The 22,521-nt window shown below is 43.1% G+C and overlaps 1 protein-coding gene across 7 annotated transcripts in view; it reads left to right on the forward strand.

Moving 5' to 3' along the window:
* Nucleotides 1-22,521, forward strand: part of DCLK1 (doublecortin like kinase 1) — a 335,254-nt gene that overhangs the window by 174,217 nt on the left and 138,516 nt on the right. For all 7 annotated transcript variants that reach the window (XM_068984415.1, XM_068984416.1, XM_068984422.1 and 4 more), the window contains exon 3: nucleotides 9,373-9,472. In XM_068984415.1, the coding sequence (XP_068840516.1) occupies nucleotides 9,373-9,472 (100 nt within the window). The remainder of the gene's footprint in view (nucleotides 1-9,372; nucleotides 9,473-22,521) is intronic.

Consider the following 22,521-nt stretch of genomic DNA (forward strand, 5'->3'; position numbering starts at 1 on the left):
AAAAAGAAGAAGAAGAAGAAAAAGAGATGTTAATATTAAACAAAGCAAAACAGGATATGTAATGAAAGATGAGTCATTTAGATAAGGCAACCCTGGATGAAGAATGCCTTCCGCCCTCAGAGAGGCTCCTCTGTCCATCACAAGACGTCCATGTGAGCCAGAGTCTGAGAACACACTCAAGGAATACATGCACTTTCCATTCCTTAACTGTTGGGATTTTTTCTGGTTGACCCAGCAAATTAAATTCCTTGCATTTCAAAAGAGAATGTTTTTTTTTTTTCCCCATTTCTTTAACCATCAGCATGTTATTCCAATGTTAGCTCCTAGCCAACTCTGAGTTTCAACAATATTATCCACTTTTCCAAAAAAAGAAAAAAAAAAAGAATGTTAGAACTTCAAACTTGTAGAAAGCAGTTTGAGGATCTTTCCTTATCTGTTTGTTATTTTATTTTTATTAGAATAATTTATTACTTTTTTATTGACTATATTTTTTTCTAGGGAAGAATCAGACTTTCATGAAAATATTTTTCTTTTTTTAGAAATGTCTAGCTAGAGGAGCAATTTTAAAATAAATCGCTATTTGCATTAAGTTTCTCATCAAAGAAATGAGGAGGTGATAAAGGGACTATACCTAACATATACTTAATAGCTGGAGATAAACTAATTGTAAACATGTTTCAGAACCATAAATGTATGGAATTGCATGATTTAAAGAACAGGAAAATTCACAATGGTTGACTTACAAGGCATGTGGCGTAACGATACTAAGATATGAGGAAAGAAGCCAAGTATGGAATGAAATTGGAAGAGAAACCTTCTCAAAATTAAGTTTTGGCAAGAGGAGGGGGCCTTTGTGTGCCAGATTTTCACTGAGAGCTAATTATATTGGTCACATTGTGAATTGCGTAGAAAGGAGATTGTTGCTTCTGGTACCTTAGATACACAGGTGACTGAACTTTTTTTTTTTTAAGGTATAAGCTTTCTTTTTGGTAAAGATTACCTCATCAGAACGTAGTCAACAGAGCCTTTAAAGCTATGCTGTTTGACTGGTATCAAGAAGAATGAGGAATTATAAATATTTTTTAGGAAAATAATATTAAAACAGAAAGGATAGACCATAATCAGTGATGCCAATAAACGGACTGAATTGCTTGGCTTTTATTTTTGTAGTTGCTTGTAATTCCACTGAAAGTACACTAGTGTGTCTAACACAAGCTCGTGTGGCTTCAAACGAGTAAGGCCATGGCTGCAGAGATATCCCTTATTTCATTGCTAGAGGGTGCTCTTGTAAAGAAAATCTCATCACACAAGCGCTGCTGAGAATCTCGCCCAACCTGGTGATGTCAGCGTCACCATGGAGATCTCATTCCAGTGAGGGGAAGTGGATTCCACAGTCCTGCATTGGAAATGTGTAAATAGCAGATGCTTTTATTGCCTTTGTTTGAATCCTTGCCCTTGCAGAGCAATTCAAACCGGAAGCTCAGAGGAGAGGAAGTCCATATTTTCTTCAGTGTTTGTTTGTTTGTTTGTTTTTCCCCTCCGCAAGCAGCTTGGTCCCCTGTGATGAGAGTGCATGATGGCAAGTTAATGGGAAAGATATGATTTCAGATTTCACATAAAGATTGTCAGAAAACTGAATATGTTTTCCTTGAGTCAAAGAAATAATTCCAACTTGCTTTAAGATAACTTTTCATTATACACTATAGGATAACTAAGTGGTTTTATCAGCTGTAATTTATAATATGTGAATGCAAGGGTATATGTTTCTATGCATTTGAATAGTCTTGTTTTCCTGAAACTTGGCAGGTAAAAGCCTGCCTTTGAATTCGGACTGACCTAGTTTCAAATTCCTATTGATCTTCTGTTTAATCTGGCTAAGTTTTTCTAAATCTGTAAAGTATGGATACTGTGTGTGTGTGTGTGTGTGTGTGTGTGTGTGTGTGTGTGTGTGTGTGTGTGGTCAGTTGCTCAGTTGTGTCCAACTCTGCAGTCCCATGGACTGTAGCCCGCTAGGCTCCTCTGTCCATGGGATTTCCCAGGCAAGAATACTGGAGTGGGTTGCCACTTCCTACTCCAGGGGCTCTTCCCAACCCAGAGATCGAGCCCAAGTCTCTTGAGTCTCCGGCATTAGCAGGCAGGTTCTTTACCCCTAGAGCCACCTGGGAAACCTGGGGGGGATATTAATAGCACCTAAACTGTTAGCTGCTCAGTCGTGTCCGACTCTTTGCAGCCTCATGAACTGTAGCCTGCCAGGTTCCTCTGTTCAGGGGATTTCCCAAGCATGAATACTGGAGTGGGTTGCCATTTCTTTCTCCAAATAGCATCTAACTGTTGTCTCATAGTCTGTCTCCATAGCCAAGGGGCTTAAATGTAATAATGTATATTGACTATGAAGTGTAATAATGTATATGGAAAGGTTCTTGTTGCTCTGTCACACACACGCACACATATCTTTTCTTTATATCTTCATCACATAACTACTATGGTAAAACATAGAACCATTAGAGAAACTGATAAGAGAACTTAGGTAACTGGTCCAAGTCTATATGACTACCCCAAATCTGTGCTCAGAATCTATGTATCATGACCTTCATTCAAAGGCTTTTTCCAGCATATCTGGCAATTACAATCATCCATCTTTTTTGAGATATGGATATGGTATTATGCTAATCATCCCCAGGGATAACCTCAGATGTAATAAAGTGTTTCTGTTTGGGATTGGATTTTCCACCTGATGTGAAGAGCTGACTCATGGGGTCAGACTCTGATGCTGGGAAAGATTGAGGGCAGGAGGAGAAGGGGGTAACAGAGGATGAGATGGTTGGATGGCATCACCAGCTCAATGGACATGGTCGATTTTGAGTGAACTATGGGAGATAGAGAAGTACAGGGAAGCCTGGCATGCTGCAAAGAGTCGGACGCAAGTTAGCAACTGAACAACAACATATATTCTTATAATAACCAAAGCATTAGGTAAGAACTGATAATTGATTGATGGCACCTTGTGCCGTAAACTGATTACCTCCTTTATAAATTGCATATAATGCCTTTTCTAGTGTAGGGACATTTTGACAGAGGACACTTTTCTCAGAGGAATACGCATCTCCAGCTTCCACAAAAACTAAAATTTGGCCCCAAGAGTCCCTGATTAAGACAGTGGTTCATAGAACTATATATTCATGTGGTTGCTGGTGAACATATTTGCAGGTGACTTTCACAGCATCATTTCAGTGGAAACCTGGGGCATGAACCCAACTTGCTGTCAGCAACTGCAGCCGGCTTCGTATCAGCTCCCTGATGCTAATTCAAAGTGTGCTTCGTGGGACTTCCCTGACAGTCCGGTGGCTAAGACTCGGGGCTCCCAATGCGGGGAGCCCAGCTTTGATCCCCGGTCAGGAACTAGATCCCACTGGCCCAACTAAAAAGATCCCGCATGCCACAGCTACAGATCCCACCTGTTGCAACGAAGACCTTAAGTAAATATATATTTTTAAAAGTGTGCTTTGCTCCAAAACGATTGACCCATAGGACCCCCTAGACCCAAAGTGAGAAGGGGCGCCCATATGCTACCTTTGACCCAAATCTACTTTTACAATAGAAGCCTGTTGTGCCGGGAGCTATCTGCTGCATTTTTTAAATTTATTTATTTGTTTATATTAGCTATGCATTTGATTTGTGCTTATTTGGAAGGAAAACTGTATTGGGGCTAATAAAAATAGCTAAAATGTATTGAGGGTTTATCCTCTTCTGAGTCGCAGTCAAATTCTTAAAACAACCAAAACAATAAACAGAGGCATGAAGAAATTAACATCTGAGGGGCGGAGCTGGATTAACGCAGAACCCCGGGCTTTCACGACCGGGCTGTGCTCTTGGAGAATTGTCCCAGAGTGGACGTCCCTGTTGGGCTGCAGAATCGCACTCAGGGAGGCACCATCTCTGCCCGGAGTTTAGGATCTTTAGAAACAGGGGTTTCCTGACTTGCTCGGGTCAGTGGTCATGGCAGAGCAGGAGCCGCACCCCAGCCACCTGCCTCCAGACCTGCGACAAACTGCTGGAAGGCGCTGCAGGTTCCTCTCCGCTGAATTTCCAACTCACTGCAGTGTGTTAGGAGTTCCTTGGAGTGCCAGTCTGTTCTAAGCACTGGAAATGAAGAGGTGAAGGCTGAAGGCAGTCCTGTCCTCAAGGCCTCACACAGTGGTGCCCAGAGAACGCTTATGGAGTGATGACTAGGGGTTCAGAGCAGGGGTGAGTCACTTTGGGTTGGAGTGTAGATAGAAGGTAAGGCTTAGATCTTCCATGGAGGCTTGAGTCATAGAAGGGATTTGAGTAGTCAAAGAGTTAATAGAAGGGGATACCTAATGGAAAAAAAATTGTTCCAAAGCCACACACACATAAGATAGAAGAAGTCCTTTCGAAGGAGAGAAAGTAAAGCAGATAAATTGGAACGTGTTTCATGTTAGAGCATAGTACTTAAATTCATCCATCCATCCATCCATCCAACCATTCATCTGTCCATCCATCCATCCACCCACCTGTCTGTCCATCCAGCCATCCCTCCATCCAGCCATCCCTCCATCCATCCATACCAACACTTACTGAGCATCAGGCAGCATCTCATGGCTGAAGCTACCATGAACTTGAAAGCTAGGTTCGGAGCAGATTTCGAGGATTCTGGAACGTCACGCTCAAAGATGAACTTCAGTGTGATGATAAGTCATCGGTGTTTGTGTGAGCCATGGAGAGAGAGACTGAAAGTTTACTAAGAAGAAGGAGATTAAGAGAATTAAGTAGGATCAGTGGGAGAGAAAGGAGGTGGGAGTGAGCAAAACCATGGTCCACAGGTAGGAGGCTAAGCTGTGGACTGAGGTGGTGATGGGGTTGCTGAGGAGGGGCAGGGAAGGTCTGGGTTTGGGAGACGGTGCTGGGGCAGCGTCTGTGGCCATGGAGACCACAGAGATAGATGGACACTGACTGTACCACCTCTTCTGGAGGCAGGAGTGACGGTAGACAGGGACAGGCTGGACTGGACTTCCCTTTCTCAAACGTCATCTCTCTGCCTTTGCATCTTTCTTGGACCCAGTCTTGATGGATGCTTCCAGTACCTGATACCTGTCGACTAGAGATTTCACAGAAGAGAAGGTCAACTGTCACTGTCTCTTTGTAGCAAGGAATGTTGTTGTTGTTTTAATCCATAAATGGAACTTGTTTCTCAAAGCTGGTTACCACACTGACTTTTGAGAACCTCAGACTTAAGAAGGAATAACATTGCATAGATGTATCAAATCAGATCATTACTCACAGTATTGGTTTTACATTTCTCCATCTTTTCTAATCCTTTGATGTCAGAAAATACTATAATGCCTAAAGGAAAAATCTCCAAGTATATTGGCCTAGAAAAAAGGGTTATAAATCTTCCTCTATTATCCTCTATTGTTAGATGGGATAGAATACATTTGTAGCTACCTCCAGCTCAGTGATCGAGAGTGAGAGCGCAGACCGTCAAAGTGCATAGATTATCCTAAATCCATCTTTATTGTAACCTTGTGTTTAAGCTTCCTTTGCTATCAACTCTTTTACCAAGGCTTCTAACAGGGAGCAGTTTTCTAAATTTGAACTTGATCTACTGACCCTACCCACCTTCTCTGGGTGGGAGTTTTATAAGCAGGGAAATGGATAAATGATGCCAGAGCAGAGAGCATAGAAAACATCACAGTTTCTGACAGTTAAACAAATTCTTTGATTTCACTCACTGACGATTGAGAGGTAAATGGATACATGTTGCTTGGCATTGAAAGGACTTCTCCCTGCCTTCTTTATGTGTGTGTGAGTGATGACAGTTACTTTTCCATAGCCATCACTGTGTTCCTTTTATGTTCTTGGAGTCCTGGAGTTGGAAACAACATCAAAAGTTCATCATGTTTCAGTTCCCACTTGGAACAGAATTCTACCTAAACCCTCCAGTTTGTATCGTTGTCACTCTATTTTCTGAGTCTCGGGCTGGGAGGATGGTCATCTGGATGTGATGGATGGGAGTTGGCTGGCAACCTGCTCATAACATGTTATAGTTTTGGTAGTTATTTGTTCACTTATCAGTGGCATAAAGTAGCCACTGGTAGATAGAGGTGATCTGGTTGGCCAACTGACGTTCTGAAATGCAAATGATGGGAATATGTGGAATGAAAGGGCATTTTCTTTCTTTTGGAAAACAGTATTTTTCAACCATTGGAGTTTTGTCATCATAATGTTTGGCACAGAGCCTGGCACAGAGTAGGTCCAGCTTAAATGTTTGAATGAATTTAAAATTTTCTTCACTTAACAGCTGTCAGCATAGCATATCCAATAAGGGAGCATACCATGCTGGTGAGGAGAGTTCCAGAATCAAGGAAGTCTGGGAAAGACTGTATTTTTGTGTCTCCTCTTTGGAGTTACAGTGTGCTTAGCACATTCAGGGTCTTGAGACAACCAGAAGGAACAAATGCAGGTGGCGCTAGTGGTAACTCACCTGCCAGTGCAGGAGACGCAAGAGACATGGGTTCGATCCCTGGGTCGAGAAGATCCCCTAGAAAAGGGAATGACAACCCACTCCAGTATTCTTGTCTGGAGAATCCCATGGACAGAGGAGCCTGGCGGGCTACAGTCCATAGGGTCGCAAAGAGTTGAACACCACTGAAGTGACACAGCACAAAACAAAGAAGTCTGTTTATGTTGGAGAAATATTTTCCAAATCTCTTTGGCCATAGGACCCTGTGGGGCACAAATTCTATTAATCATTCTCACTTTAGGAAATACTGCTTTTTAGGCTAATTGTTCACGTTTTTGCCTGAATAAGACATGGTTTCCCATTCCTACTCATTTTTATATGCCTGTGTGCTGTGTGCTAAAGGACAGATAGTCGGCACAGTATGGACCTACACGAGTAAAATGACAACGGCCTGGGCGGGGTTGGTTGAGATGACTCCCATGATGATCAGGAAAGCGGGGGTCGCGGTGCTGGGGTGCTGTGTCATGAAGATACAAATGAAGAGAGTCATGGTTGGAATCTGACAGAAAGGAGTGTAACAGAGAGTGGGTTCTCAGTTCAAAAGGCCTGTTATTAACCCAAGTAGACAATCAAAGCTTCTGAGTGTTGAAGACCTTCCGTTCATCTTGCTGGATGATTACAGTGTCCCTCTTAAGTCACCTGTGTTTTCAAGCTTTTAGAGACAGAATAAGCACTGACCACCATGGATGTCCCTCACTCACACTTAATGCTCACTATCAAACTGTGAGAGAAGTATCATTCTGAAGACCTCAGCCAAGTGGTTATTTGTGGGGATTTTGTTGTTGTTGTTTTTTAATTTTTATAGGAGTACAGTTGCTTTACAATGCTGTGTTAGTTTCTGCTGTACAGCAAAGTGAATCAGCTATGTGTGTTTGTGTGCGTTCCGTTGCATCTCTTTGCGACCCCCATGGACTGTAGCCCTCCAGGCTCCTCTGTCCATGGAATTTTCCAGGCCATAATCCTGGAGTGGGCAGCGATTTCCTTCCCCAGAATCAGCTATAGTATGTCTATTTCCACCCCCTTTTCAGACTCCCGTTCCATTTGGGTCACCCCAGAGCACCGAGTAGAGCTCCTTGCGCTATACAGTAGGTTCTCATTAGTTATCTACTTTATACGTAGTAACAATAGTGTGTATATGTCAATCTCAATCTCCTAATTCACCTCCCTTCCCCATTTGGCATCCATATGTTTGTTCTTTACATCTGTATCTCTGTTTCTGCTTTGCACATAGGTTCATCTGTACCATTTTTCTAGACTCCACATGTATGTGTTAATATATGGTATTTGTTTTTCTCTTTCTGACTTCACTCTGTCCAAGTAGTTGTTCGGGAATGAGGGATTATTGAAGAAAAACTATCTGATGCCTCCACAGCATTGCATCTGGGGCTCTGAACGATGCTATCCTTCCCCATCTCACTTCTGTAAGTGCTCCAGCATCTTTGACTTGTCAGGGTCACGTTACAGGAACTGACAAGGAGCAGAACCCCAGAACCCCAGCGGTGCTCTGCGGATGAAGTACCAGTGCATAAGGGAAGGGGTTCACAGGAAGCACAGACCAAAAACCTCTCACACATCAGACACAGGAAGGCTTGTCTCTGATCCTCAAATATCCAAGGGAAAATGCAATAAATAAATACGAAAGTCTGTTTCACACAGCTCTGAATGGTGCCTTCAAGTGACCGCTTTACAATCTGCTCCAAGTGGTCAAAAAAAATTGAAAATAGATAGAAATCAGAAGCATTTCCGGTGCCTTCTACTGGCATTATACATACTGTGAACAACAACAGCAAAAGTATTACCCTGCACATCCACATATTCAGAGAGAGTGCAGCAAGCTCAGAATTATTCATCTGGACTACATTTACTTGAAAAGCGGCATTTAGCTTTCAAAGTTCATGTTGGAGAAGAAGTAGAATAAAATATCAAAAGGTTGTTTTAAAACTTTCCCTTTGTGTGACCACAAGCTAGGGAACCATGGGAATGTTAAAGTTCAGCTTAGCTTGAGATGAGGGATACAGTTGCTTCGTCTCTGTAGCTAAATCTCCGAAATAACTGACTTTTTCTATTATTCCTTTTATGAAGGGCACCATTTTTGCTTTAGATAGAGGTAGACGTGGTCTTGGGCTTCTCAGGTGGCTCAGTGGTAAAAGAAGCCTCCTGCCAATGCAGAAAGACGCGGGTTTGATCCCTGGGTCAGAATGATCCCCTGGAGGAGGAAATGGCAATCCACCCCAAGATTCTTGCCTGGAGGACCCCATGGACAGAGGAGCCTGGCGGGCTACAGTCCATGGGGTCACAAAGAGCTGGGCACGACTTACACAGCACAGATGGGGCCTAAAGGAGATTGTGCTATTCCTGTTAGGGTACAGATATTTTTCTCTAGTTGTTGCCCCAGCAACCATCATCATGTACCTCTGGCATCAGTTACTAGAAAACACATTTGTTGCTAAAACCATACACTGACTTTTACTGCTCTCCAGGACGGTTACAATCAGAGGAGTGAAGGAGCGCTCCTTTTCTACAAGTTGCTGTGTCCAGTCTGTTGTGAAAATAAAGGGCTCCTGCCTCCTAGCCTATTGATATGTCAGGTCATAAATGTGAGTTACCGGTTCTATGTCCCTTTTCCCGCCTTCCTGCACCACTGAAACGGAACATGTTTCTTACTAGTAACAGATGCTGGAAAACCTCCCTTTGAAATTCCTCCGGAGGAGCGGCCCTGTTGATTCCATTAGCTGGGAAGTGGCTGTATGCAGATGTCCACTGGCGGGGATGCTTTGCTGTAATTGCTGTTCTGCTGACCCCTTGCTGAGTGCCACGCTTTTCTCTTGTAGGTGATGTGCCTTCAGGACTTTTTTGGTGATGATGACATTTTTATTGCATGTGGACCGGAGAAGTTCCGTTACCAGGATGATTTCTTGCTAGATGAAAGTGGTAAGGAAACAAAAAAAAAAGTTCAAAACCAGGGGAAATTTGAGGCAGCTTTCCAAAATGAGCTGCACTCGGGCCAAGATTATGTCAACTCGAAAGCTACCAAATCAGTTTCAGATCCTCAGCCAACATGGCTTTCCCATATCTCGAATTTCTTTGATTTTTTTATAATATAGAAAACAGATGAAATGATCATTTGAAAGGTTAAATCATTTAGAAGAATAAATTACCAGTGACTAATTTATAACCATTTTGTTAACTACATTGGTGTTCTATAGAAAAATCATGGTGCTAATGTCTACATTTTTAATTACATATTTATATCAAAACTCATAGTTGAAAGATGTGTTATCGTGAAGTTATTGAGCATGTGTCTAGACTCGGCTTTCACATGGCCTCCTTTCTCCTGTAGGTCCTGAGAAAGATGGTCTTGTGTCCTTTTCCTTTAAATATGTCAGAATTTGTGTGTCATTAGGATCTGTGAAGGATCAGAAAAGAGCATCCTTCAGTTGAAAATGAAATGTGATTTTTTTCCCCAATTGATAGAGAAGGAACCATTGATAAAGAGGGAAAGATACATCTTGGGAAATGAATGTGAAAGGTTGTAACTTCAAGAATGATGTTTTCTGATACCGTAAATCATCTCAGAATCTTAACAGCATCACAGGAAAGACAATTGCCCTGAACAGAGAGACCTTTCCTAAGTCATATGACTTCTGATTTAATTAGGGACATAGTACATATTTATTGTTAATTCAAATTGTTGCTACTTGGAAGCGCTTTTAGAAGTGATAATGAATTGCCTAGATAAATGCAGATAAATTAATGAGCTTTTGACCAAGTGGGTGGGAAATACTGGAGCTCCAAATATGGCTGATATACATTCACAAAGAATATCTATATTATATGCATATGTGCATATCAGGTACATGCATTTAAACACACTACAGTTATTTCATCATTTTAAAATGTCTTCAGGTGTATAGGGAGGGATAAAAATAAGAGAGGTTGCCCCTTTATCATTAAAACTTTAAATGCCTAATAAAAGTTTTTGCAGCTCTATCACTTGAAGAGATTTAAGTTATTGATGTTTTGGTTGAAAAGGCTGGGAGAGTGGTTTGGTACCTCTTTCCCTCTAAATAAGTTTTCTCTAAATACTTTGCATCTTTATCTCTGATAGACTCTCCTTGGAGACAAAAATTGATGCAAATCTATCATTCATGTGAAGGCCAGGGGCGGGCTCCCCCAGCCCACCCTTTTTCAGATGAGACAGCTTAGCTGTTGTGCAAAAGAAATGAAGGTTAGAAGTCAGGCAGAAGAGCCGACAGCACAGTTTTGAAAAGAATAAACTGCCTTGATTTCCAATTTAAAGAAGATAGCTGTTTCTAATGGGACGGACAGGGAGACCAGATGCGTTCTGAAATGAAAGTTTGAGTCTGCTGCTTTGATAACAGAAAAGCAGCCTGTCAGACTTGAACTGGAATCCAGCTTGGTTTCAAATCAGCAGAGCTGGCCTGGGCTTCTGCCGCCCTCCGTGTCCCCCCAGCCCCCAGGGAGACTCAGGGCTTCTCTCCAACCTTGCCTCTCTTGGTGTGGCCTTGGGGCTGGACTTTCGCCCTTGACAGTGTTCTCTCAACCCAGGTGGCTTCAGCCTACTCGTGCTCATCCGCTGTGATGGGCAGGCCGGCTTTCTGAAATGTTGAACAGCAAAATCCCCATGATTTCCCTGTAGAAGCCTTTCTCATGAATAAGAGTGCATATATATACACGCACACTCGTGCACACGCGTGCATGCACACGCGGGAGTCGGGGGATGTTGCCCATGAGGTGTGGCTTGGCCCAGTGAAGGACTGCTTCAGACTAAAACTTGAGTGACGAAGGGAGAACTGCACATCCTTTCCTATTCGGGATGAATATACCCCGAGTGTTTCTTGGTGTGAAGTACATCTGCTGAGTAACCGTGTACTCCCCCATATCCTCCGGGAAGCACGTGGCTTGGGGGTAGGGGTAGAGACGAAGTCTAAATTGAGATTTTTTTTTTTTACTTCCTGGCATGAACCTACCCCGAGACTAAATTCACACGTTGACAACTGCAGTTTCCCTGTCGCTTGTACAGCATGTTCTGGCGCTAATGTATTAACATTTGAATCTTTTTTTTTTTTAAGTGCTCTGAGCATGATTTGCTGCAGCTTATCTGTACTTGCTAAACGATATTTGCACGTCGAGGCTTCCTTTGGCCTCTTCCATAGGGGCTTCCTGAAAGGAGGGGCAACGGGGAGCGGGGGAGCCAGCAGTGACTGAATTAATATTGGTGCAGAGGCTTTGCTTGATTTAATGGCACCAAGAAGCGGGCTTTTGCCACAAGGCAGCACTTTTATTTTGTCTCTTGAAATTAAGCCAGCTTGCAATGAGTTCAGGATTAGCAAATGATACCTCCCCTGATGACTGCTGGGTAAGCTCCTGGAGATGGCTCTTAAGGTCTTTCCAGTGAGACATTGTGACTTTATAGACGTTTATTTCATGGGACTACAGTGGAGCCAGATCAATATTAGAAACGGCGAGGGGGCTTTCTTCCTCCCCCGTTTTCACAGAAAAAAATACTTTCCTTCTTCCAGCTCCAAAGGTAACCATTTTAGCAATATCGTCATCAATCACTGGCTTTTTAGCACCTTCTAGTGTGGTGGATGAAGGACTATATATAGAGACACAGGCCAGGGGATCCTTCCTCAGTCATGGCTTGCGGTCTAATTTAGAAAGGATGAAACATAGTCAAGGGAAATGCCAAATTGGAGACAGGAAGCTTCACACAGTTTCGCTTGTATGTTGAAGACAAACTGACGAATTTATAATTTGTTGCCCTTAAAAAGTGAGAGAATTTTGTTGAGAAATGCCTACCTCTACCCAGGAGGGTAAAGCAACTCCTTGGTGAGGAGCCTGTCACGGGATGTCACCTTCTGTCCACCCCTCAAAGCCAACGCCCTCCTAGAGTCTCTTGGCCAGTTTCCTCACCTGCCTACTTCACCCCTGCCAGCCCTGACACCTGCTCAGGAGTTTCAACCTCACTCATCCTCTTTTTAAAAAATTAAATTTAATATTTTTATCGAAATGAGTTGATTTACAATGTTGTGTTAAGCAAACTGATTTGGTGTTACACACACACACGCACACACATATATACACACGCACACACATTCCTCTTTATATTCTTTTCCATTATGGTTTATTTCAAGATTCAGGATACTGAGTACACGTTGCTGTGCTATACCGTGGGACCTTGTTTATGCATTCTGCATATACTAGTTTCCTCTGCTAACCCCACACTCCCAGTCCATCCCTCGCCTTCTCCCCCCTCCCCTTGGCAACCACAGGTCTGCTTTCTGTCCCTGAGTCTGTTTGGTAGATAAGCGCATCTGTGTCCTATTTTAAATTCCACGTATAAGTGGTGTCATATGGTGTTTGCCTTTCTCTTTCTGTTCGTCTTCTCTGTTTACCAGTTCCCCTGTGCCCTTGATTCCTTAATGTTAATAGGCATTAATGTTAATTCCTTGGTGTTAATAGGCATGACTCCAGACTTCATATTTTTGTTTGGGTGTTGTCTGTCTGTCTCCTAAGGTTGCTGTAACAAAGAGTCCTGTCTCTGGGGAATGCTGGTCCAGGTTCCTCCTGCAGTAGGCAGACCCATCTGGAGTCTAGTGTTCTTCCTGGGTATGTGATTTGAGAAGGGACGTTTCCTCAGCTTTCTCTTGTGGACCCTATGGTATCGGGTACCCAGGACCCTCTGGATACATGTTCCCAGAAGTATTCCATCCTGACCTTGGAAACAAGGACTCAGGTCCTGAATGAGGTGCAGCAGAAGCTACATCAGGCACGAGGCACCACAGCGTCCTCATTGCTTTCCCCAGCTCTGGGTGATGAGAAAATCGGGTTAGAACCCAGCACAATGGAAGCAATACTGGACAAGGTTAGGAGACAAAGGTCTGGCCCAAGCTTAGTGCCCTGCTTGCTGTGTGGTCTCTGCATCTCCAAGCCTGCTTTCCATTCTGTAAAACACCTTTCCCCCCTTCCCCGGGTTGTAATGGACCTCAAATGAGATAATAAATGTCAAAGCACGTTCAGAAACTGTGTTCCTTATTACTTAGTGAATGATGTTAGTGAATGGCACCTCAGCTGAAATACACCTCCTGGTGGACTGCAGCTGGACTCAGCCACATAGCTGCGTTTGCAGGGCTTAATCGGAGGCAGATGTCATCAAGATGTGCTGCCGGGGCGCTTTAGAACAAAAAAGTGACTATCTATTGCCCTTTTCCCACTCTCAACTTCTATTCCTGTGGTGGAGGTGAGAGGAGATGCAGCGACCTTTGAAGATACCCACCCTTTTCTGGAGGGAATCTCTGGAAGATTAAACCAAATGACATGTAGACCCAGTCAGATTTCTAAAACTGATGATGTTCAGGAAGTCCCAGCCCTTAGGTCCACATTGATTTGGGTTAGAGGGATTGTAATGGATCTGCTGCTTTGTCCTGGGGCTGGTGATGCCAAGAAACATCACAAGAAACAGTCCCCAAGGTCACTGGGGACACCAGAAAGACGCGTAGTGTCTGCATTGACCAGACCTCCTCACACAGTGGCTTTTGAGCTACTGCTGGCAAAAGTCATTCATTCTTTCATGAGGAGCCTACCAGGCTCCTCTGTCCATGGGGATTCTCCAGGCAGGAATATTGGAGTGAGTTGTGATGTTATCCTCCAGGGGATCTTCCCAACTCAGGGGCAGTCTCCTGCATTGCAGGCAGATTCTTTACCATCTGAGCCACCAGGGAAGCCCATTCTTTCATGCATCCATTCATTTATTCAGTAAGCTAAGCTAACTTACCATGTGCCAGGCAGTGCGCTAGACACAAATAATTGTCGACAGTAACACTTCCATGAAATAGGACCCTCCTATGACTTTTAATATTGCTTATATCTGAAGCTGTCAGAGGATCTTGGCTGCTGAACTTTGACTCAAAATATTAATTTTTGCTTGTATATTTTATCTCTTTGGAGTAATATTGTGGTAAAATATCTGACGGGTCATAACAGACTGACAATTCTTTATAGGTTTAAATTTTAATTGGATGATGTGGCCAGTTTAAATGGAATTTGTGAGCAGATTTATTTCAGATGTGTGGTACCTGATGCTGGAATACTTGATAGGTTCAATAGATTTTGATCTTAGGAATGGACAGTTCTTATTTCAAAAAAAAATTATAACTGTAGTGGTGAATAATTGCCAAGCTTCTGTGACCTTTTCTTTTTTAATAGAAAATCAGGTATGCATTTTTATTAGTTCTGAACAGAAAGCCCATTGGGTTACATGCTTTGCTCTTGTCAGTAAGTTCTCCATTGCATCTTAGCTGTAGGAAAATTAAAGGGGTTCTGGAGACTTCCTTCTCCATGGCTACATTTTAGCTCATGCATAAATACAAAGTTCCCCAGAACATAGTGGTATTTTCTCATTTGATTCGCTGCCAAGCTATGGAGACCTATAGATACTTTGGAGACATGTAGAGATGCATTTTACTTTGGAGACAGAATCTAACTCGAGTACCAGCTAGTTCCTTTTCTATGAAAATATGATTTTTCTCCTTAGGAAAGAAAGACATTGTATTAATATAACACATCTTTTCTTTATGTTTTCTCTTCCAGTCCTCATGGGCTTCTTTTTCTTGTATTCGGTAGCAGTGACACCTGAATTGTTGACATGAAAAAACCAACAAAATATAGCATTGAGAATGAATGATATACATGAGGCATCTTGGAAACCATGGGTTTGCAGTCCCTCCTGACAGCATTGCAACAGTTGTTCATCTATCCCCAACCAAAACACTCTGTTTTCACAACTTACACCTTTATAAGAAGGCCAGCTCCACTTTCCACTAGTGCTGGTTTTAAATAAGTTTTTTCTTATATTGACCCTAAATAAATCTCTCTCTGACCTGTTCACAGTGGTCCTAATTCTGCCCTCCAGAGTAGTAAAAACTACCCACTGCCTTCATTTTTAGAAGATGAACTTTCCTCATAGAGCACCAGGATGATCAAAGCCAATTCACAGTAAACTATTTTGTTTCCTTATCCTTCTAGATCAAAATGTCCCTGAACATTCACTCATTTTCTCCCCTCCTCCCATCTTTCAAAGGAAGAAGAGTCTTTCTTTGGCAATGATAACGTTCTTGACTTTGTCTTCTCTGTTCTTTGTGACCTTGCCTTTTCAGCATTCCCTTCCTGCTGTTCCTGAACATTTGTTGTTTTACCTCGGTTTTATAATCTCTTTCTTCTCAACTCCTGACCATGCTTCAATTTCCCGTCTCCTAAAAGAGCTGTTGATCATCTCATCACACCACAATGCCTCTCTGTCTCTGCCAAACAGCTTTAAAAATACTGTCCTTGAAACCTCCATTGCCTCATCTTGACTCACTTTTATACTTTTGGGTAAATGGTATGCTGAAAACACAAAAGTTTTTTTCTTTTTTTTTTAATTTACAAAATTGTCCTCCACTATCTTTTAAATTTGAATGATGGTTAAAGTTCTTCTTTTGTCACGAATGACACCTGGGAAAATCTCTCAAGACTTTTCTGTTCCCTTGGGACTTCCATGATGGTTCAGTAGTTTAGCCTCTGAGCTTCCAGTTCTGGGGGTGCTGGTTCAATCCCTGGTCCATCACCTCTTCCTAATTCACTTTTTATACCTTTGGGCAAATGGGATGCTGAAAACACAAAAGTTTTTTTTTTTTTTTAATTTACAAAATTGTCCTCCACTATTGCTTCGAAAAGTTATGATCAACCTAGGTAGCATATTCAAAAGCAGAGACATTACTTTGCTGACTAAGGTCTGTCTAGTCAGGGCTATGGTTTTTCCAGTAGTCATGTATGGATGTGAGAGTTGGACTCACACTCAGTGAAGAAGGCTGAGCGCCGAAGAATTGATGCTTTTGAACTGTGGTGTTGGAGAAGACTCTTGGGAGTCCCTTGGACTACAAGGAAACCCAACCAGTCCATTCTGAAGGAGATCAGCCCTGGGATTTCTTTGGAAGAAATGATGCTAAAGCTGAAGCTCCAGTACTTTGGCCACCTCATGCGAAGAGTTGACTCACTGGAAAAGACTTTGATGCTGGGAGGGATTGGGGGCAGGAGGAGAAGGGGACGACAGAGGATGAGATGGCTGGATGGCATCACTGACTTGATGGACATGAGTCTGAGTGAACTCCTGGAGTTGGTGATGGACAGGGAGGCCTGGCGTGCTGCGATTCATGGGGTCACAAAAAGTCAGACACGACTGAGCAACTGAACTGAACTGATTGCTTCCAGTGCAGGGGATGCAGGTTTGATCCCTGGTCAGGGAATTAAAATTCCACATGCCTTACAGTGAAAAAAACAAAACATAAAACAGAAGGAATGTTATAACAAATTCAATTAAGACTTTAAAAATAACTATTATTATTTAAAACTTATTATTGTAAAAAAATCTGTAAAAAAAAGACTTTTCTATTCTTTCCTAAGATAGTAAAAAGTGTTATGAACTCTTCTAGCTACAAATCATCATCTCAATTCAGAAGAGGAAACATGTAGTCCTATGTAGTAGTCACTCCAAATTGGAATGGTTTTTCCTTATGGATCCAGGGCCCAATGTAGTGAGTTCTTTCTCTGCAGGAAAACAAAAAGTGGGATTGATACCTTCTCTCCTCTTTACTCGCCACCTCTCTGCTATTGATCCTTCCAGGGTCGGAGTAGGGAAGGGGGCAGTGGAAGTGGGTGATGAGGAGTGGGTGGTGGGTCCTCATGACTGTGCTGTGGTGGCCCAGCCTCTCTGGGCATGAGAGCAGGTGCTCAGCAAAGTCTCTTGTTGAGTGTTTGCATCGAGTCCTCAGGGACTCTCACTGGGAACATTCAGCTCTTCTTCGATGTGGTCAGTTCAGTTTCTTCCAGTTTTGGCTACTTCTCCCTCAGTCCTTGTGTTCCAAAGCTCTGATTGTTGGCCTCAGATGATCCTCTTGAGAAGAATGTAAATTATCTTCATGCCAGCTCACTCCCTCAGATCTGTCACTGCATTCATATGTCTTTTGCCCCAACCACAGGCCACTCATTGCCAGTGAATCTCCTTTACTCTGCTGCCAGAGGTTCTCGGAAGAAAAACCAGACACTCAAACACCAGTCTGTTATCTCTCTCCATCCATGGGTGACGCTGACTGAGCTCTTCAGATCTGCCAGGGGAGCCCCAGCTGGGATGAGAGGAAGCATCTTCCCTCCTTTGGGGTTCAGAGGTTCACAGCACTGCTCTTTCTAAAGAGATCTGTCTCAGAAGTCCCCTTTCTCTCTAATGAATAAAGCCTTTTATACCTTTGAAAGTGGGTAAGAAGACTTAAGGCCAGTAATCAATTTCTTTGCATCTATGTGGACTTTTCTAGAAGCTTATCCATCTCACAATTCACTCTGTGTATCTGATACACATCCTTTTGGAGTTTGGATGAAAATCTCATTTCCCCTTACATAATAGTTTCACTGGACAAGGATGATCGTCACATCACTATATCCCGTATTCTCCATGTTTTTCCTTCCTGACTCCTTGGAGGTATTTGTTTTGTCTGTATTTTTTTATTGAAGTATAATTGCTTTACAATTTTGTGTTGGTTTCTGCTCTAGACAAAGTGAATCAGCAATGCCTCCACAGGTACTCCCTCCCTCTTGGAGTACCACTCTCCCCACCCATCTAGGTCATCACAGAGAAGTTCCCTGTGCTACACAGCAGATTCCCGCGAGCTGTTTACATTACCCATGGTAGATAGTGTATTTATGTCAAACCTAACCTCTTAATTCATCCCACTCTTCCCTTCCCCACCACCCCCCAGCCCAGCTCCTGAATCCATGCATCCAGTCTCTACATCTGTGTCTCTACAAAGAGGTAGAGATGAACATAGTTCCAGGGCAGGAATAGAGACACATTGGACATTTTCGGTGATGCCCCTCTTCCTTCGTGGTCTGTCCTGTTCTTCTGCCCACTTCCTTGACTCTTCCTAAGATTCTTTCAAGTTTATTCTAGTGTCATATAGCCCCTCATAATTGTTTCCTAAGATTCATTCCTCAACTCTTCTTTTTTCTACTTAATTGCTGTCTGTTCCTAGCCAAATTCATCTACCTTAATGGTTTCAGCACTGATGGTTATGGTAGACAGTGACGGTGACAAATGGCAACCAGATGGTATGCAATAAGCAGAGCCTTTGAAGTATGTATAATTTTCCCAATTTTACAATTAAGGAAATTAAGGCTTTGATGATAAGCAATTTGTCCAAGGCCACACAGCTAGTTAGTGTGGAAGGCAGAGTTCAAACCCAAGTTCGTTTATGTTTGACAACACATGCTTCATCTTTGAGTGTACCTCCTCTCAAATCTACGTCTCTAACCCTGAACCATATTTCCAACTTTCTCTCATGAACTGCTTTCCGATTTTTCCGCAGCCCCCTGAAATTCAGCACAGCCTGCAGCTGAACTTATCTTCTTGGTCACCTTTGTTCTCCTTCTGTGTTCCCCATTCCAGTGCCTGGCCTCAGCCTTTTGCTTAACCCCAAGGTTGTCACCGTGGAGCTGTCTGCTGTTGTCCGCTCACCTAAACTCCTCCCATCCGACAGTTTGTTCTCCTGGTTTCTGTTGTCACTGCCTTCATCTTGGGTTACTTTCTCATAACCTCTTGCTTAGACTTATAAAGATTCTTCGCTTTGGTTTCCTGACGCCAGCCGTGTTTGCACACAGATTGATTCTCCTGAATTCCCTTGACAAGCCTTCCACTGCCCAGGTCCTCCTTGGCGCGCAGTTCTAGTCCTCCCATGCAGTAAGTCAGCTTCATTGTGTCTTTGTAGAGTGTTCTCATCACTTGCCTCTTCCCATGTCTTCCAGCCACAGTACCGCTCACTTGTCTCCCCAAAGACTGCTTAATTTTTTGCATCTCTGCCTTTGCTCATACTGTCCCATCCACCGGGAATGTTCTTCTTTCCTTTCTCCTGTGTCACCCAAGACCCAACTCTCTTCTGTCCTTTGAGGTTTCATTCAAAAGTGGCCTTTGGCGTGTGGAACTCTGCTCCATGTTATATGGCAGCCTGGATGGGAGGGTAGTTTGGGGGAGGATGGATGCATGTGTGTGTGGCTGAGTCCCTTTACAGTCCACCTGAAGCTACCACAACATTGTTAATTGGCTCTTTGTGGTTGTAGTTCAGTCACTAAGTCATGTCTGACTCCTTGCGACCTCATGGACTGCAGTGCACGAGGCTTCCCTGTCCATCACAATCTCCTGTAGTTTGCTCAAACTCATGTTCATTGAGGTGGTGATGACTATACCCCAGTACAAAATAAAAAGTTCAGTGTTAAAAAAAAAGAGTGGCCTTTGTGTTAAAACCTTCCCCATCTACTTGGTTTCAGTCAATTACTAATTTCTCATTCTTTTTATCCATCTTTATCTCATTTCATTCTCAGAAAAATTCTTGCCATGTGGGCCTTCAGTGTCATTAACAGCAGATAAGAAACTGTTCAAAATCACATACTTAATAGGTAATAGAACTGGAATAAAAGCCGGGGATCCCAGACTCCTGATTTCATCTTACTTAAGTGCAGGTGCTTCAGGCTGGTCCCGTGTGTCTTTAATCTCTGTAACACAGCACCTATTACAGTGCCCTGAATATGGTAAGTGCCCAAGAAATGCTAGTCACTCCGTCGTGTCCAACTCCTGCGCGACACCACGAGTTGTAGCCTGCCAGGCTCCTCCGCCCGTGGGGATGCTCCAGGCAAGAATCCTGGAGTGGGGAGCTCTTCCCTTCTCCAGGGATGGCTGAATCCATGTAGGAGTCTGCTCCTCCTGTCAGTGCTTCAGATACTTGAGGACTGAGGCCCATTACTTCCCCCAAATTTTTATCCAGGTTTCTTAGGCAAAGCTTTCTTAAGACCACCCTACTATCCCGGTGACTTTCTCTGGGTATTTTGTGGTCAGCAATATCCTTAAAATAAACCCAGCACTGAATTCTGTACTCCTTGGGGGCTTAGAACAGTATAGAGAACATGAACTTACTTAATAAAGGCATCTAGTTTGTTCACATGCAGCCTCAGAGTGACGATGACCTCTTTAAACTATTGCCCAACAACGCGGGTTCATGCTCAGCTTGTGGCCTGCTGAATTCCCTGGGGCTTCCAATAATGATGTCAAGTCAGGTTCTCCTTTAAGTGCATATTTGAACCTCCGTCCAGGACTTTCATTGCTTTCATGCCAGCCAACATCTTATTAATGTTAGCCAATAATTCTGGCCATTTAAAAGCTTTCAACATCCGAATTCTGTCTGTGGATAAGTAATGACAGAGAATAGAGTTGAAATGAGGTCTGCCTGGTTTGCTGGCCCCTTCTCCTGCCAACTGAGTTCTGCTGCTAGGGGCCTGTCTAGCTGAAGACCGGCAGTAGCATAGCTGCCTGCAAGCTCTCAGACAAAAAGAGAAAGGCATGAAAGGCTATAATAAACTTCATACGTTCCTCGGGGGTGACAGTGGCAGACCAGCCTCAGACTTAGTGTCCAGCTTTGGTTGGGCCATTCTCTTCCTACATCTGGGTAACAGTCCTGCAGAGGAGGACAGCATGTCCTTTTGTCCCCCACCCTGGACCCACCCCTGTCCCTAGTACAGCGGGGTACAGTTCGAGCTTTCTTCTTAACATAGGTCCACAGGGCATGTGCGCTCAGGGTTTTGTTCCTGTTTGAAATCTACAGATTCAGTTCCCGCAGCAAGAGTGTTAAGAGACTTCTGTATGTCAAGGATTCTTGGAGTTTCAATAAAGTTCTGGGAAGTTAAATGTCTATTTCCTGGAAAGCAGATGAAGTCGAAATTACTAAGGAAAAATACTTGGTGTGAAGGTGATTCTAAAATCAAGTTTCAAAACTGGGTAATTATTCGATACAAGTGTGGATATAGGTTGTCTTTACAGATTTTCACTCCTGTAAGTATTTGGAATAACTGAAATATAATAAGATCCTGATATTATATGAGTCTTTGCTCCTTACAGCTAGATTTTGCCTTTCAGTGGATCTGGAAAATAAACAAATGGATAAAACTCTTAGTAAAAAAAAAAAAGGAATGACTTGTCTTGTGTATCAATAAGCAAGTGAAGTGAAGTGAAGTCACTCAGTCGTGTCCAACTCTTTGCGACCCCATGGACTATAGCCCACCAGGCTCCTCCATCCATGGGATTCTCCAGGCAAGAATACTAGAGTGGGTTGCCACTTCCTTCTCCAGGGAATCTTCCCAACCCAGGGATCGAACCCAGGTCTCCCGCATTGCAGGCAGACGTGTTAACCTCTGAGCCACCAGGAATGACTTATCTTGGTGTATCAATAAGCAAGGTCATTGTGAAATCAGGAGTCTTCACTCTTTTTGGAGACCTAAACAAATCTGGGGCTTCCCTGGTGGCTCAGTGTTAAAAAAAAAAAAAAAATCTGCTTGCCAATGCAGGAGGCATGGGTTCGAGCCCTGATTCCAGAAGATCCCACATACTGTGGAGCAACTGAGTCCATGTGCCACAACTGTTGAGCCTGCGCCCTAAAGCCCATGCGCTGCAACAAGAGAAGCGACCACAGTGAGAAGCCCGTGTGCAGCAACTAGAGAAAACTGCCTAGCACCGAAGACCCAGCACAGCCAATAAATGAATAAAATTATATTTAAAAAAATATAACAGCTCTGAAGGAGTTTCTCTAAAGTCATATGAATCTTATCAGATCATCAGAACAAAGTCCAAAAAACTCAGCAACCCTGTCAAGAAGTACCAGCAATAGAAATAAAAGACCCTGCATCTCTGGATGCAGAGGAGGGGATGAGTGAAGGAAAACCATGGTCCAATGGTCAGAGGGAGAGCTAGCATTCTTTTTCTCTCAAGACAACAATCTCTACCTTTAGTTTAATGATCAGTCTCTAGCTTTAGTACATCAGAGTCCATGGCTCAGTAGTTATCTTTTGATCACTTGTAGAGTTTCCCACTGATGTGACAGCTGGGTCAT

The sequence above is a fragment of the Capricornis sumatraensis genome, chromosome 12 (genome assembly GCF_032405125.1).
Source record: "Capricornis sumatraensis isolate serow.1 chromosome 12, serow.2, whole genome shotgun sequence".
NCBI lineage: Eukaryota > Metazoa > Chordata > Mammalia > Artiodactyla > Bovidae > Capricornis > Capricornis sumatraensis.